This window comes from Muscardinus avellanarius (genome assembly GCF_963383645.1).
Source record: "Muscardinus avellanarius genome assembly, chromosome: 2".
Classification (NCBI taxonomy): Eukaryota; Metazoa; Chordata; class Mammalia; order Rodentia; family Gliridae; genus Muscardinus; species Muscardinus avellanarius.
The window spans coordinates 200,715,638-200,730,752 of NC_137787.1; the positions used below are offsets into that span (position 1 = coordinate 200,715,638).

The following is a 15,115-nucleotide window of genomic DNA, read 5'->3' on the forward strand; positions in this document are numbered from 1 at the left end:
AGCTGACATACAATTTATACTTCCCCTTCAAGAGAGAATCAGTAAGACAACGTGCCCATAAAACTAGACTACGCTAACAAATCAACAGTGCTTTTAAAACACTGGATGGTGGAAGAGAATAAAATAAAACCTTACAGGTAAAATAAAATGTAAAGCCAAATTTCTACCTCCCTTCCACTCCTCCCCCTGACACTATACCCCATCCCTGGAGAGAAACCACACAGCAACGAACGGATTGTGTTTTTTATTCAATTTGTAAAGAACAGTTCTGAAATAAAATGTTAGTAACACACTTTGAACGTTGTTTTTTCCGTACATTTTCTCTAACCGCACCAATAGATATTACAAAAATCGGAAAAGTAAAAACTCATTACATTATCTGCACAGTGTAACCACTAGTTACCTAAACAAAAGCTAATTTCTATAAAACCATAAACTTAATTCAGTTTTATTAAGAGATTCAAAATTCTATTAACTAGATATACAGTGGTATATATATTTTAAAGCAGAAAACCCAAAAAAACTAAAAGATAAAATAGTTAAATACTTTGACCTGACAGTTCTTATGAAGAGTAACTTCCACTACGTATAAAGAAAACCATTATCTGTAGTAAAAATTCTAGAGACCAAGTAGGAAATGTGGAGTAAGAACACAGAAAAATCAGAATTCACCCCAGCCGAGCTTGTTCGTAGTGGAACCCAGTCTACTTCATTTAACAGGGCACCACTCATACCCCAAACCACTGTGTTGAAAACTGAAACCTTTGCCGTCTGGCGAGTAGCAAATTTTAATGAAAAGACATTGAAAAAGACAAATGTTCTTTTCTCCTTACAAATCACCGCAAGAGATTTTTGTAAAGCTGGGCCTTGCATAGGGAAGTAGCTGTGCTGTCACAAGTTCTCCAAGAAATAAGCAAGCTTTGAAAAACGGTGCCACGTGCAAAGGGTAACACCTCATTACTGCCCAACGTGCCAACCTATCTTGCCCAGGTATGAGTTACAAGCAAAACGGCAACTCCTGTGACAGTATTAAAGACAACTGACACTGGGTCAGAAAAGCTGAAGCCCGAGTGCCCTGACAGAAGGGTGCGCGCACACGGGGACGCCCCACTCGAGCATCAAGCCCTCGTGGGCACTCCTCACTGGACACCTGCTGCTGCAGAGCTCAGGTGGCCAGGCTATCCAGCGGAGCTGCTGTGGGCGGGCCGGCCGGCCGGCGCGTCCTCAGGAGCTGGGGTGCAGGTGCATGGTGCCCAGGACGGCGCTGTCGTAGCGCTGCTCCAGCTGCACACAGCTGGAGTGCTCCACCACACTGCTCAGCTCGGGGATGCTCTCCGCAGTGTCCCCAAACCCGTGGTAGTGTCCATACTGCAGGCCCCCCACCACGTCCTCCACCCAGGAGGGCCTGCTGGCCACGCAGCTGCTCGGGCTCCCGTTCAGGTGCAGAGAACCGCACATCTCAGGGCTAGCACTCATCGTCTTTTCGGGCTCCTCAGTCCCATTAACACAGCCAGACCCCTGGCCGTTGGGGAAGGGCCGTCCCAGAACTAATCCATTTATAATGCCATTAGGCTCTGTTACGCACGGGCCATTCCTGCTTTCCATCCCATTGAGCTGGGTCGTGCAGGGGAAGTCCAAATGTCCATTGACGACACATCCATTTGTCAATGTATTCGATACGGAGCTACTGTGTTTCATATCTGCATTAAGAAATACACCTGTCACCAAAATTCACAAGCAACAGGGAGGAGAAACTGTAAAATGCTTCACTGCTTCACAATTTTAAAAATCTAGTTTCTTTTCCATTGCTTTTTTTTTTTTCTGTTAAACAACCCTGTTCCTTTCCCAAAGTTTTGTTTTTAAATGTGCATGGGTAGATCTACAATGAAACACAATAGTGGAACTTGCCTGGCCAGGCAGGATAGAGGCATTTCTGTAGGACTGGGCAGTCAAATATAAAACATAAGCTAACAAACATACCACATGGAAAACACCGGCAGTATGGAAAGGCCGTCAGAAAACTCCCCTGAAAACATCCATGGGAGATGCATGTAAAATTTTCAAATTGCTCAGTTTCTTAAGGAAATTAAAGAGTTGAACAGATGGATTAAGGAAGCTGCAACCGTACACAGAAATTGCACGGGACAAGGGTTCTGTCCTCACAACAGGGACCTCAGAAGGACTGCTCTTTCTCAGTGATACCTCTGCAGTACACCACGCAATACCGACCATGGCTACAGCAAAGCCTGCGAGCACCAGGGACTCCAGTGCGTGATCTGGGGCTGAGCTCTGAATTTTTTTCTGAGCCCAGCAATGAAAATGACTGCTGAGAGCCCAGGTTTCATTGTAAACCTACTTTCAAAAATAACTTATGCTGGAAAAAATGTTGACAGTTCAATTCGCATATAAAAATATCCATCAAGAGGGACATGTCCTCTGGGAAAAGTCCACCACAAATGACTCAGCACGGGGGAGACTGGCAATTACAAGTTATTTTTCTGTATACTGGAATTCAAGAGTGCACATTCACAGAGACACATAGAATACAGAGTTTGATCTAAAATTACCTCTTGTTAATAATAATTGTCTTAATGTTCTGGGTATCAAAGTGAGGCATGGGACAGAAGAGCTCGTTCTGCTAACGTGTAGAACAAGACACATTCTGGAGACCTCCACGTACCCTCGGAGTGCACTGAGGGACTCTGCCCAGGAAACTGACAGGTCTGTGTGTCCCGTCTTCCTTTCTTGGTACAAAAGAATGTGAATAAAACACCTCCTAAACATTCCACAATCACTTTTCTTTTTTGGCAACTTAAGCAACAATCATCGCTTAATAATTTCTTTAGGAATAATGGGTTTTTTCAAGTTGGCAACCTAACAGTTAGCAATGTACATTGTGTGTGATTTATTTCTTTTACAGAAATGAAGTATCAGCAGAATTTCTCCTCAGGGCCCAGCTGAGTTTTCTTACTTAATCTCAAGCTCAAGGAACTGCATGACTTTCTTGTCCTGAGCAATCTGACAGAGCGGAGCACCAGAACGGTGGGCGCTTGGAGCCTCACCACGACAGCCCGGCACTCGGCTGGCTCGGACACGGCTCTCTGGCGCAATTCCCTTCCCCCTCACTCACCGGCTCTCCACAGCTGCTCCCAGCAGCGGCAGCACAGGTGGCACTGAGGACAGCCGGGGCAGAGCCGAGGACTCAGCCTGCCCACGTCCTGCCAGCCCCAGAGGAGCGCCCCATCCGCCCTGGCCAGGCCTCGAACGAAGGTGTTCAAGACCTGAAGGTGCCACTGAACAGCTTTTCCTTGAACAAAGAGCAATTCCAAAGATTTCTGGAAGTACTTTAGGGAAAACCAGCCTGACTTCCTGAGAATAACTCCGCCAGACTAAAGAGCATGGACAGAGGCAGCAGTTCCTGCAAAACTTCAGGGCCATGGAGTGCAGCTTTGCATAAACGTGCGGAACCCTGGGGACGTGCCCTGCTTCTGAGTCAGACGGTGTTAGGAGGCTGCGCTGGAAGGCAGGGGGAGGCCTGCTTGGCACCTGACGTCCGGGCTGGGCCTCAAGTAGCATGTGAGCAGGAAGGGGTTTGCCTGCCTATTCAAGAGCACAGAGCAGCGTGCTTTTCTTTAAGGTGGGCTTTGAGTTTTGTACGTTTAGCCAAGGTCAAAAGGCCCGACTTCAGAAAACCTGTTATTTAAAACATACTATGACCAAATGCCCATGGCAAATCTACCCGTTTCATTCAATTATTTGGTAAAAAAACACTATCCATACAATTCTATAGCTTCTATAAAGACAGACACATTTCCTTCCATTGCAGTGAACAGAAATGGTATTTTCCTATGGGTCTGGCAATCAAAATATATGTTGTTTGACCTCTTATTCCCAATGAAGAATTTAGCATAAAGATTTAATAGTAAAACCTTTTTTAAAAGTGAGTATTTCTAAACAGATTAACGTGCCATGAGAAAGGTTATAATGTTTTTGTGGTCATTTCAATAAAAGAATGGTAGAAAAAAGCATTAGGTAAATAAAGCTTTTTAGACATCCTAAGCGTTGGAAATTGAGCCTTTTGGCTTTTAAGAAATGGAAAATGTGACTATTAACCACTTACATATGCTAAACATTTTAACATACCAAATGTCCTGCCAAACGAGGCTCAGCACACAGACCTAGAGGAGTGCCGGACACCAAAGCAACCAAGAGTGCAGGTCAGAGGCCCGTGCTGGCGTGAGCGGCCGCAAGCCACAGCCTGGGCATCCACCGTGCTGGCGCTCCTGTGAGCTGTCCAGCTGCGCATGGCCTGATGGTTCTAGCAAAAGCACGCTTGCTATGGCCAGCCCAGGGTCATGTCAGAAACTTAAAACTGCAAACCTTATTAAAAATAAGGCACATTAAACAAGAGTTGCAGATCAAAACATGAAGATTGCACTTAGATTTCTCATATCCACAGAATGCACCCAAACACTTGTCCTAGTACCTACAAACTTGCCCAATACTCGCAAATTATGGTTTAACAGTTTTTAAAGAAACTGGACAACAAAGTGCAAAATTGTTTAAGAGAAACTTATGTTAGAAATAATACGCATACTGATTCTTGCAACGACAAGGGGTCTGCATTGCCGAAACAGTATATATTTCTATTTCTTTTGGTCCAACAGAACCACTCTCCTGTTGTTTGGTGTCTTCAACCATTGAGCTGTTGTTGCAGCTAACAGGAAACTGTCCACTCCCACCTGTTACAGCAGCAAACTCTCTATCAATGTGCATTTTGTCAGCGTCGTCTTCTGTCTCGCCGTTTACTAGTGGCATGGCGTAATCCAGGCTTGGAGCTGCACAGAAAACAGTGGCATCAGACTCCTTCGAACATACAAGAAAACTAAGACACTTTTCAGTCCTTTCTAATGTTAAGGCTGCTGTTTAGAAAATACAAAGGTTATGTTACTAGAAATAATTCTAAACATTTTCCCCCAAATTCAGCAAGTGTTTTTCTAAAGAAAGACTTAAGACTGTAGACTGTGTGTGTGTGTGTGTGTGTGTGTGTGTGTGTGTGTGTTTGTGTTTCACCCCTGGGCATCCTACCTCTGAGCTATAGCTCCAGACTATTTTTATTCCTTTTTTAGTAATGGGTATTGAACCCAGAGGAATTCTATCTCTGAGCTACACTTGAGCTCTATTTTTTTTTTTTTTTATTTTGAAACAAGGTCTTGCTAGGTTGATGAGTGTCTCACTAAATGCTAAGGCTGTTCTTGAATCTGCAATCCTCCTGTCTCAGCCTATCAAGTACTGGGATTACAGGCATGTGACACCACGCCCATTTTTGGTTTTTGAAATAGGCTCTCATTAGGTTGATGAGGCCGGTCTTAAACCTGTGGTCCTCTTGTCTCAGCCTCCTAAGTACTGGATAACAGGTGCGTGCCACTATGCCCTGCTGGACAATTTTGTGTGTAATGTACTGGGGATTGAACCCAGGGGCATTCTACCTCTGACTACATACACACATTCCTACCTATTTTATTTTGAAACAGGGTCTTGCTAGGTTGATGAGTCTCCCTACTTGCTGAGGCTGTCCTTGAACATTCGATCCTCCTGTCTCAGCCTCCCAATGACTGGGATTACAAGTCTGCGCCACCACGCCTGGCTTACACAATTCTTAAGTAACACAAAACCTTTAAAACAAGATTGAGGTTTTGGAAAATCCACTAATTTCACTAACAAAAAGTAACAGGAAGGCTGAGATGGTGAACGCCACCCCATGGGGTTTGGATTCAAAACAGAGAAATCACACACTAAACCAACGGCGCTCCAAGAGAGCTGGAGTTGGGGCCACACACACTGCTCACCAAGACAGTGACCACTCACATTCACGCCTCGTTAGCATGGTCTGCACAGGCACCCGCCCTGGACCCTGGTAACCCTTGTTCTCTCAGGAGGCCACTCCCACTTGATGGAGAGGTTCTAATGTTAGTAAGAATTCTTTTTTCATCCAAAAATATTTCTAAAAATCAGTCACACCTTGTTTTATCCATTTAGCATGGAATGGACCCCAAGTGAGTTAATTTCAAAAGAATCTTTAACTTATTGCATGGCTACATGTGATATAATCCCTATCTCCCCCACATGCGTGGCTTCATTTTTCCAAATTATTTCTGAGCCAGGTGTGGTGGTGCATGCTTGTAATTCCAGCATTTGGGAGGTTGAGACAGGAGGATTGTGGTTCTTGGCCAGACTCCACAACTTAGGGAGGCCCCTTGCAACTCAGTGAGACCCTGTTTCAAAATAAAGAATAAAAAATAGGGCTGAGGATGTAACCTAGAGGTAGAGTGCCCCTGGGTTCCACCCCCAGTACTGCAAAATTAATAAAAAAATAAAATTAAACTTTGCAGTTTCAGATTACTCCCCAGAAGTTAATGTACAGAATGGGACACCCAAGTTCTAAACCACAATAGTGTGCTTCACATAGCTGGGGATACAGTAGAAGTCCCCACATGTATGAAGTAGAATGCAGTTGCTTTGAAGCCAGAGGCAAACCATCTTATCCACCCAAGGCTTTTAACCTCCACAGGCACCAAACCAGCCAGCCGTAGGCAGGTCCTAGCCTTCACTACCAAACTCACTTTCCAAAAATCAGTGCTGAACAGGGTGGCTTTAAAACAAAAGTTGGGGAGTGGTGGGGCAGTCGCCTGGGTGTGCGTGGGACAGCAGGTCTCCTCACAATGCGTAGCACCGATCTCTGCACAGCACTAGAAACACGTGCAGGCCTTTTAGTACCTACGTGCATACCGTCCTGTTGCGACTGAAACGCCAGAGTTCCCGTGTTGAGGCAACTAGAGATTACCTTTGCAATTTCATGTTTCTAAAAGGGTGGTCTACAAAACCCTAAGATGTGAAGCCAAAAACAAAAAAGAAAACCCACAAAGCCTCCCCCAGAGTCAGATGTGGTGGTGCATGCCTGAAACCCCAGTGTTTGAAAGGCCAAAACGGAAGATGGCAGTTTCGAGGACAGCCTCAGCAATGGGTGTAGCTGGAAGGTAGATGCTCCTGGGTTCAATCTCTAGTTCCAACCAACCAAAAACACCCCTGGCAACAAGGTTTCCTAAACCCCGTGTCCAGAACAGTACTCAGACCCAGGAACAAAGCCCACTTGCTAGCCAGGGGGGGGGAAATAGAACCACGAAGAAAAAACTAAGAATAACTGGAAGAACCACTAGCTGCCCTGAGGCCTGTTATGCCACCAGAAGCAGAGGACCCCAGCACTAGGGGAATGCCTAGAGACAAACTAAAGACAGCTGGGAGTGAGGCCCAGAAAGGCCGACTGACAATTAGGGACTGTGCGGAACCCTGGCGCTGCCCCACTCCTATACGAGGGGAAAGGGATGGATGTCAGACTGCAGCAAGCAGGGGTCCCTGATGTGGGAGGCAGGCCCACACTCCTTCAGGTCTCCAGGGTGCTGTCCTAACCTGTCCAGAACCCAGAGAACACATCCGCAGGCCTACGCCTGCTTCCTCTTTCTTTTATGGTCTGGGAATTGAACAGAGGGACATTCCACACCCTTAGCCCTTTGGTTTTCAAATAGGGTCTCCTAGGCTGCTCAGAGTCTCTGTCACTGAGGCTGTCCTTGAACCTTTGATCCTGTCTCAGTCTCCAAAGGACTGGGTTTACAAAGGCATGTGCCACCACGGCTTGGCTCTCTCCCACTCTTTACTGGTAGTACCTGTCAGGTGCTCAAACACGGAATTATTTTTTAAAATTTTATGTTACAGGCCATGAAATGAAGTTGGCCTTTCAAAATCCCAAAAAGTCTAGACTGACCTGTTTCCTCTCACCCTCACACGCCAGGACACCAGTGGCCCACACCCACGGTTGTTGCTGAAGGGGCCCTTCAACATGCCCTGCTGTGTTTACACGGGTGGCCCTGGGGACATCTCACAGAGCCACCTTCAAAGTGACTGGTTTTTACTCATGCTTTGAGAAGAAAGCATTTTATTTTCCATCTTCCCTGACTTTCCGTTAAAGGAAAAATGGCGGGTCATCTCTAGAAAAACATGCGGTAAGATCACTCGTAAAGGTGCTCTCACCTTTTGATGTCCAGAGCAGGCATCTGTGAGGCAATGCGTGCTCAGGACAAAACCTTCCTGGGTTGGGCCAAGCTTTCCAGCCTCCCCTCCCACAGAGAAAGCCCGGGCTCTTGCCCTGGGGCCAGGAGATGCTCCCGAGCCTGTGCCTAGGTCCATGCACCTGCCTGCCATTGCACTTCCATACAAACCCAGAGGGCTTGGATCAAACAAGCCAGCTCTAGCAGGACCACGCCTGCCCAAATGAGTTAGGGCCAAGAGTTGGGAAGTCCAGATGAGTGCCACCAGTTTAAAGCCAGGCTGCCGGCTGCACCGCGGAAGTGCAGTGCCGCAAATGGCCGTGCAGGATGCCAATGCGGGTCATACCCGAGCGCTAACCAGGTGTGATGGCGTGGACTGGCAGGTCACTCTAACCGACCCGGAAGGCTGGCCACGCCTGAAAACACACTGGCCATAGTTTAGCTTTGAAGGCAGGCATACCACTCCATACTCCAAGGCAAACTGCCCATGCTCCAGGGGGCTGATGCTCCCTTCCCTGCAACCAAAGCTGCAGGCACCAGTTCCATGGGCTGTAATGGCCGACTTTCCCAACGAACCCAGGCGAGGCTCAGGATTGCCCTCATCTACATCCAGGTGAGCTGGGGAAGGGGGTAGGGTGGATCTCAAGCTGAGTGGAGAAGCACGCCAATGGTTTCTAAGGACTACATACAGAAACAGCGCAGTGAGCTGTTTATTCCTGGACAGCCTATAACACGAACCTAACTCAATTTCGACACAGCAGGTACAGCGGCAGTGTACCTACCTGAAGTTTATCCACCATGGCATGTTGAGCCAAATGATGGAACAGGCTCACTTATATCAGCCCAAGTGGACGGGCCCCATGCTGGGCAAACGTTATACCCAAGCACTTCTCCCACCAGCTGTGTGAGGAATTCAGATTTTTTTTGGTGGGTCTAGGAATGGAACCCACGGGCATTTGACCTGTCCGTGAACTGTGATCCTCCAGTCTCAGCCTCCCAAATACCGGGATTACAAGTGTGTGCTACCACGCCCAGCTAGAACTTCAGATTTTATTCTACCCTCCAGAGTTTGTATGTCCATATCTCAATTATATGTATATCCTGACTGTACTGCATTCTGATACTGATGTGAATTTTTTTACAGATATTTTAAAAGTATGAATTTTTCTAGTATGTTGCTTTAAATTCATTTCTTTAATGCAAAAGGCCTAGTCAATATTATTCATTTGACATTTTATATAAATTTGATTTCTAAGGGAAAATTGCTCCAACTGATTTAATACCTGACAGTGGTTCCACAAAGGCAGATTCTACATTCTGTAGGAAGAGTGGGTAACTGTGAGCCTCACTCCCACAGTGAAAGCAGCAGCTAAAGAGAGCATCTAACAACCATCAAGAGCTGGCTTGGCCAGAAACATTTCTATTAAGCATGACTTTTATGACTAAATTTCACATAAAAATCTTTATATGTAAACCCTCAATTCTAGAAAGACAGAATAAACTAACATAACAAAGCTATCTCAGAAACTTCTACTTAGCGAAGCCACCCATAACTTAGTGAGACCTTGTTTCAAAAATAAAGAATAAAAAATAGGGCTGGGGCGTACCTCAGAGGTAGAATGCCCCTGGGTGCAATCCCCAGCACTACAAGAAAAGAGAAGAAAAAATTCCCGTGAGTCTTTAAATGTTTTCATATGTGAAGCTATATTTTTAAAAATAATTTATATGCATGTTACATGAGGGAATAAAATATTTACTTGGGCCTGAGAAAGCACTAAACAAACAAAATGAGCAGCTGATTGTGCAAAACTTAAGCTCATAGACATTTGTGTGTGTGGGGGGGGTACTAGGGATTGAACCCAGGAGCATTCTACCTCTGACCCACATCCCCAGCCCTAATTTTCATTCTTTATTTTAAAAAAGGGTCTCACTAAGTTGCGGAGGGCTTCACTAAGTAGCTGAGGCTGGCCACGAACTTGCAATCCTCGTCTTAGCCTCTCAAGTCCTGGGTGTACTACAAGGGTGTACTACCATGCCTGGCAAGCTCACAGACATTTAAACTGCAAATCAAAACAAAATGCTAGAAAATTACAATGAAAGCTGGTGCTATGGCTCACACCTATAATTCTAGTACATGGAGGAAGGTCGGTGCTAGGCAGGCCTTAGCAATTCAGTGAGACACTGTTTCAAAATAAAAGGGTTGAGGATGTAGCTTGTAGGTAGAATGCTCCTAAGTTTCAATCTCCAGGACCAAAAGAAAAAACTGTTCAAAGAATGGAAATAATTATATATCTACTAAATCAAGAACTTCCCCATGTGCCCCAGTTGAGGACTGCATTCTGACACACATCTGTATGCGGACTGCACTAGGAAGAGGTCTTGGCAGCGAGGCACTGAAGGGGAGTGAGCGGGCAGCGAGGGGCACCACTCAACAGCTCTGAAGTACCGCGCAGCGTGGCTTAAAGACTCCCTGGCGAGGCAGAGCACCACCCAGCCTCACACGCACTGAAAGTCTCTGTGATGAGCACCTGCAAACCACCGCTGGTTCTCAATTAGCCCCCGCGGCCTCAGGAAGTCGGTACGGTGAGTTTAATGTGCACAATGGACTTCTACCCACTGGTCAGCTAACGTGAAACCTCATCTGAGGAAAGTAATCCCACCGAGCATCAGTCCTATGCTAACTGGTCCCTTATTGGTGATAAAGTCAACAAACTAGGAATCCTTGGACATAGGTTTCAGGGTACTTAGCAACAAGGCACTGATCAACTCAACTTACATTAAAAACTTAGAGAGACTAGTTTGGAAAAGTATAAAAAAAATCCCCTAGTCCTGGAATTTCTTAATCCAATTGAATGTTAAGTGTTATCTTTTGGTTTTTTTTTTTTTTTGTGTGTGTGGCACTGGGGGTGGAACCCAGGGGCTTTTCTACCCCTACGCTATATTCTCAGACCTGTTTAATACTTTATTTGAACCTGTGCGATCCTCCTGTCTCAGCCTCCTAAGCATGGGGATTACAAGCGTATGCCACAACGCCCAGCAAGTGTTATCTTTAAAAAAAAAAAAAAACCCAAAAACACTGAATAGAATTTAAGACTTATGAGCAATGAGGGGACAAAGCACAAAGCTTTTTTCTGGTGGTCCTGGGATTGAACCCAGGGAGTCCTACCTCTGAGCCATGTCCCTTGCCCTCTGTATTTATTCATTTTTGTTTTCAAAGGGGGTCTTGACAGATAGCTGAGACTGGCTGCAAGCCTGTGATCCTGCTTTCTCAGCCTCCCAAGTATGGGATGTACAGGGTGTGCCACCATAGCGGGCAGCAGGAATGATTTTACAAGGGTACACATGGACATGTAGAGCCGATGCCTCAGGGCACAAGGCCGACACTTCACAATACTAACCGCAGATCAAGAGAGACTGCAAAGAATTCTTTCAAAGACAGATCCTCTTAAGGGGCCTTTAAAATAGGGCTGGGATGTACCTCAGTGGCAAAGCACTTGCCAGGCAAGTGCACCACCCTGGGTTCGATCCCCAGTCCAAAAAAACAAAAAAGACCTCCTTTAAAATATATTTTTAAAATATCCAGGAACATGGTCCACGTAAATGACAATGCTGAACAATGTTTCACACTAACATCACCTTCTGGAATCTACACCCACCATACGTCACGTTCATGACTTTTATAGCCTTTCTAGAATCAGGCCATAAACTACAAAAATCTTCATTTTGATAATCTAAAGAGATGAGACTGGAACAGGGGAGAAGTTAGCGGCACCTCCTTGGCGTTTGCTGAAGCCTTGGAGGACAGAGGATGCCGCCCCGCCCGCAGCGGTTAGAGGATGCTCACTGGCGTCCTCTGCATCCTCGTCCTCGGCGGGTCTCAGGCGAGGTGCTAGCCTCAAAGGATGGCTCCAAGCTCACCTGCCTTCCTGCCATGCCCACTGCTGCCAGCCATCACAGACGCCTCTGGTCACAGCATTCCATGTGCAGCTACTCCTCTACGAAAGGAAGGCTTTGCAACATGAAGATCGACGTCTGCCATGCAAACTCAGAAACCGAGACGCTGTCTTAAATGGGGGACGGGGAAAGCCACGCATGGTGGCACTGCTCGTACTCCAGTACTTGGGAGGCCGAGACAGGAGGAGGGCAGTTTTGAGACCAACCTCAGTAACGTATACCACAGAGGAGGAGGGAGGGTAACACTTAAAATAACCCACCTTGGAGACTTAATTCCACATCAAACTGACAAACTCACATTACAAGGCCGCGCATGGGAACTAGCTGAGGGCGCATCCCCCCAAGCCAGTGGTGAGACTACAGAAAACAGTAACCTTCTGAAAGGACGTTTTTCTGCCAGACCTTTGATGTTTTTTTGTAAGCTCAGAAACGTTTGCAAGAAACAAACAAAAAGAAAAATCAGGCACAGTGGCAGATTTCTTTTAATAATTATATTTTGAGCAGATACAACAAATGAAAAGCACCCTCCTGATTCATGGCAGAAAACACGGGTACTTGGAAGCGACATGCCCACCCATCCTGTCCTTTTACGACAGGCCCACCTTCACAGCGGCCATGCAGGCCAGGTCTCCACCTTCAGGCACACCCACCTGCTCCAGGGCGCATCTCCCACGCCAGGGCCTCACCTCCAGTTCTAGCTTTCTTCACGCCCAAGGATTCCGAGTCTTCCAAGCATCTCTTTCGATTTGCTCCCACACTAATGCAACTGGGAAGTCCGTTCTCGTGGCCCCCACTCAAGGCGCCATCATGACAAAAGCGGTCCAGCTGACAATTCTGGAGGCTCAAGAGAAACCGGGTGCAGTCCTGGAAGCCCTGGGTCTGCGCAATGTCTGCCGCCGTCAGGCCGCTGGCATTTCTCAGGCTGCGTAACACAAAAATACTGAATTACACCCCATTAGCACTCGCGCTTGGTCTCTCCTGCTGAACTATCTATCTATCTGAAGGTGATATGAAAGCCAACAAATTTATATCAAATCTTCACTAAAGCAGTCAATCATCCTAGCTCTGTCACTAACTTTTCTTATACACATTGATTTCTAAGCAAGATTTGGGAGTAGTAATTTAAAAAAAATCAATATACTAAACTTTAAAAGCTATATTCCTATTTAACTTTGCAAAATCACATCAGTCTGAAGAATCTAAACTTAGGCTAACTTCAGACTCGACCTGAAGCTGAACGCTACGTTATCTGCACTTGCTTTAACCACCCATCCTTTAGCTTTGTAGAATCAGAGCAAACAAACAAGTCCTACAATTGTCCATGGCATCGCAGCAACTGGCCCTGAGAACAAGGCTGCAGTTTAGCAACAAGTCCCATTTTACGCTGGTGTGTGACACTGTCAGTGGAAGTTTAGAAGGAAATCCTGATGTGAAAGTGAGTTCCCATCAGACTCTACATCTACAGACTCAGGCCTGTTTATTTCACCTCGCTGGCAAAGCTTCCAGAATGCTGGCATCCTAGCACGAGTGGGCTTTCCTTTAAGAAAGCCTCACCACGCTCCCGGGGACTCCGCCCCCTGGCCAGGCGGCTACCACTCAAGTCACCAACATTTCACCTGGCTGACAACACCCAAGGAGCGAAGGTCTCCCTCAGGCTTCTGAAATAACTAGGACTCAGACAAGCGAGGAGCTGACATGGAAGAGAGTCGCTGAACCTGCAACCTGAGGATGCCGGGCTCAACTGAGGCGGTAAAAGCAACCCCACGCTGGCATCCCCAGAAGGCAGCGGCACACAGCGCTGTCAAATAACCCTGCAAAGGCCTCTCAGTGGCAGGCTGGCACGCCGAGCCCAGGGCACCGCTCCGGGGCAGCTTTACCCTCCCCAGCAGCGCTGCTCCGCACCTCACAGAGATGCGGACAGTGTGAGGGCGCAGCACGGCAGCCTGGGTCAAGGCGAGGGCAATCTGACGGAGCTACAGACACAGGGACCAATCGTGTCTGACTTACCAGGATAACTACAGCTCTGTATCTGTATTTCTAGCTATCATGCACATAAAGCTCTATGCTCAGAAATAAAAATCTATGTTTTTGGACACTGGCTAAAAACGTCTACTTTTTAAATAATAAGATTAAAAACCATAATAATGTATTTCAAAGAAGGAGCTATGCTTTATGTAATAAGGTGAGACATGAGAATCCTAGAAATCTACATTTTCTTTAAAATAAAAGTTAATTGTGAAAAGGGCTATCAGAAATTAAAATTGACTTTTTCCCCCTATAAGACTTCATGGCTGAGAATTCTGATTAGTACCCATTCGAGAATTTTTTTTTTTTGGTGGTACTGGGGGTGGAACCCAGAGGCTTTCTACCTTCGGGCCATACTCCCAGATCTTTTTTATATTTTATTTGGAAACAGGGTCTCACTTAGTTGCTGAAAGCCTCACTAAGTAGCTGAGGCTGGCTTTGAACCCGTGCGATCCTCCTGTCTCAGCCTCCTAAGCGCGGGGATTACAGCCGTGTGCCACCACGCCCGGCTAAGAGAATTTTTTATTTATGTACAGTAATTAAACGATAGAAAACAGCAAAGTTTGGGCATAGCTAGCTGCATTAATTACACACGCCCAACACAAAGCCCACTTGTTACTGGATGCAACACACAACTCCAGTGGGGCAAACCTCATCTGAGCACTTCATTTTCAGATACCAGAGTGGAAACAGTCTGGACAGGCCTACTCTGTCAAAAAAAAAAAAAAAAAAAAAAAAAATATATATATATATATATATATATATATATATATATATATGTGTGTGTGTATGTATATATGTGTGTGTGTGTGTATGTATGTATAGGATACTATGTGAACATTTTAAAACTTCAGGGTTGAGGACATAAATGGGTTATTTGTGTAAATAATGGATTATAATGTGTAAATAAGCATGGTCTTGCTCTCTAAGGTCTGGGTCCAGACCTTAGAGAGCTACAATGAGCCAACAGGAAGACTCGGAGCACTCTTTAGTGTCCAGAGAGTAAGAACGATGGCATTTACAAGCACAAATGC

General features: G+C 46.0%; 1 protein-coding gene across 2 annotated transcripts in view; it reads right to left on the bottom strand.

Moving 5' to 3' along the window:
* Nucleotides 1-1,224: 1,224 nt before the first annotated feature.
* ANKRD10 (ankyrin repeat domain 10) overlaps nt 1,225-15,115 on the bottom strand; it is a gene marked incomplete at both ends in the record, with an annotated part of 29,225 nt that continues 15,334 nt past the window's right edge. The window contains 3 exons of one of the 2 annotated variants that reach the window (XM_080689818.1): nt 1,225-1,700; nt 4,743-4,838; nt 12,743-12,978. In XM_080689818.1, coding sequence (XP_080545944.1) covers nt 1,225-1,700; nt 4,743-4,838; nt 12,743-12,978 — 808 coding nt within the window. Of the gene's footprint in view, nt 1,701-4,742; nt 4,839-12,742; nt 12,997-15,115 lie in introns of both variants that reach the window. The other variant, XM_080689817.1, reaches the window with a different exon arrangement.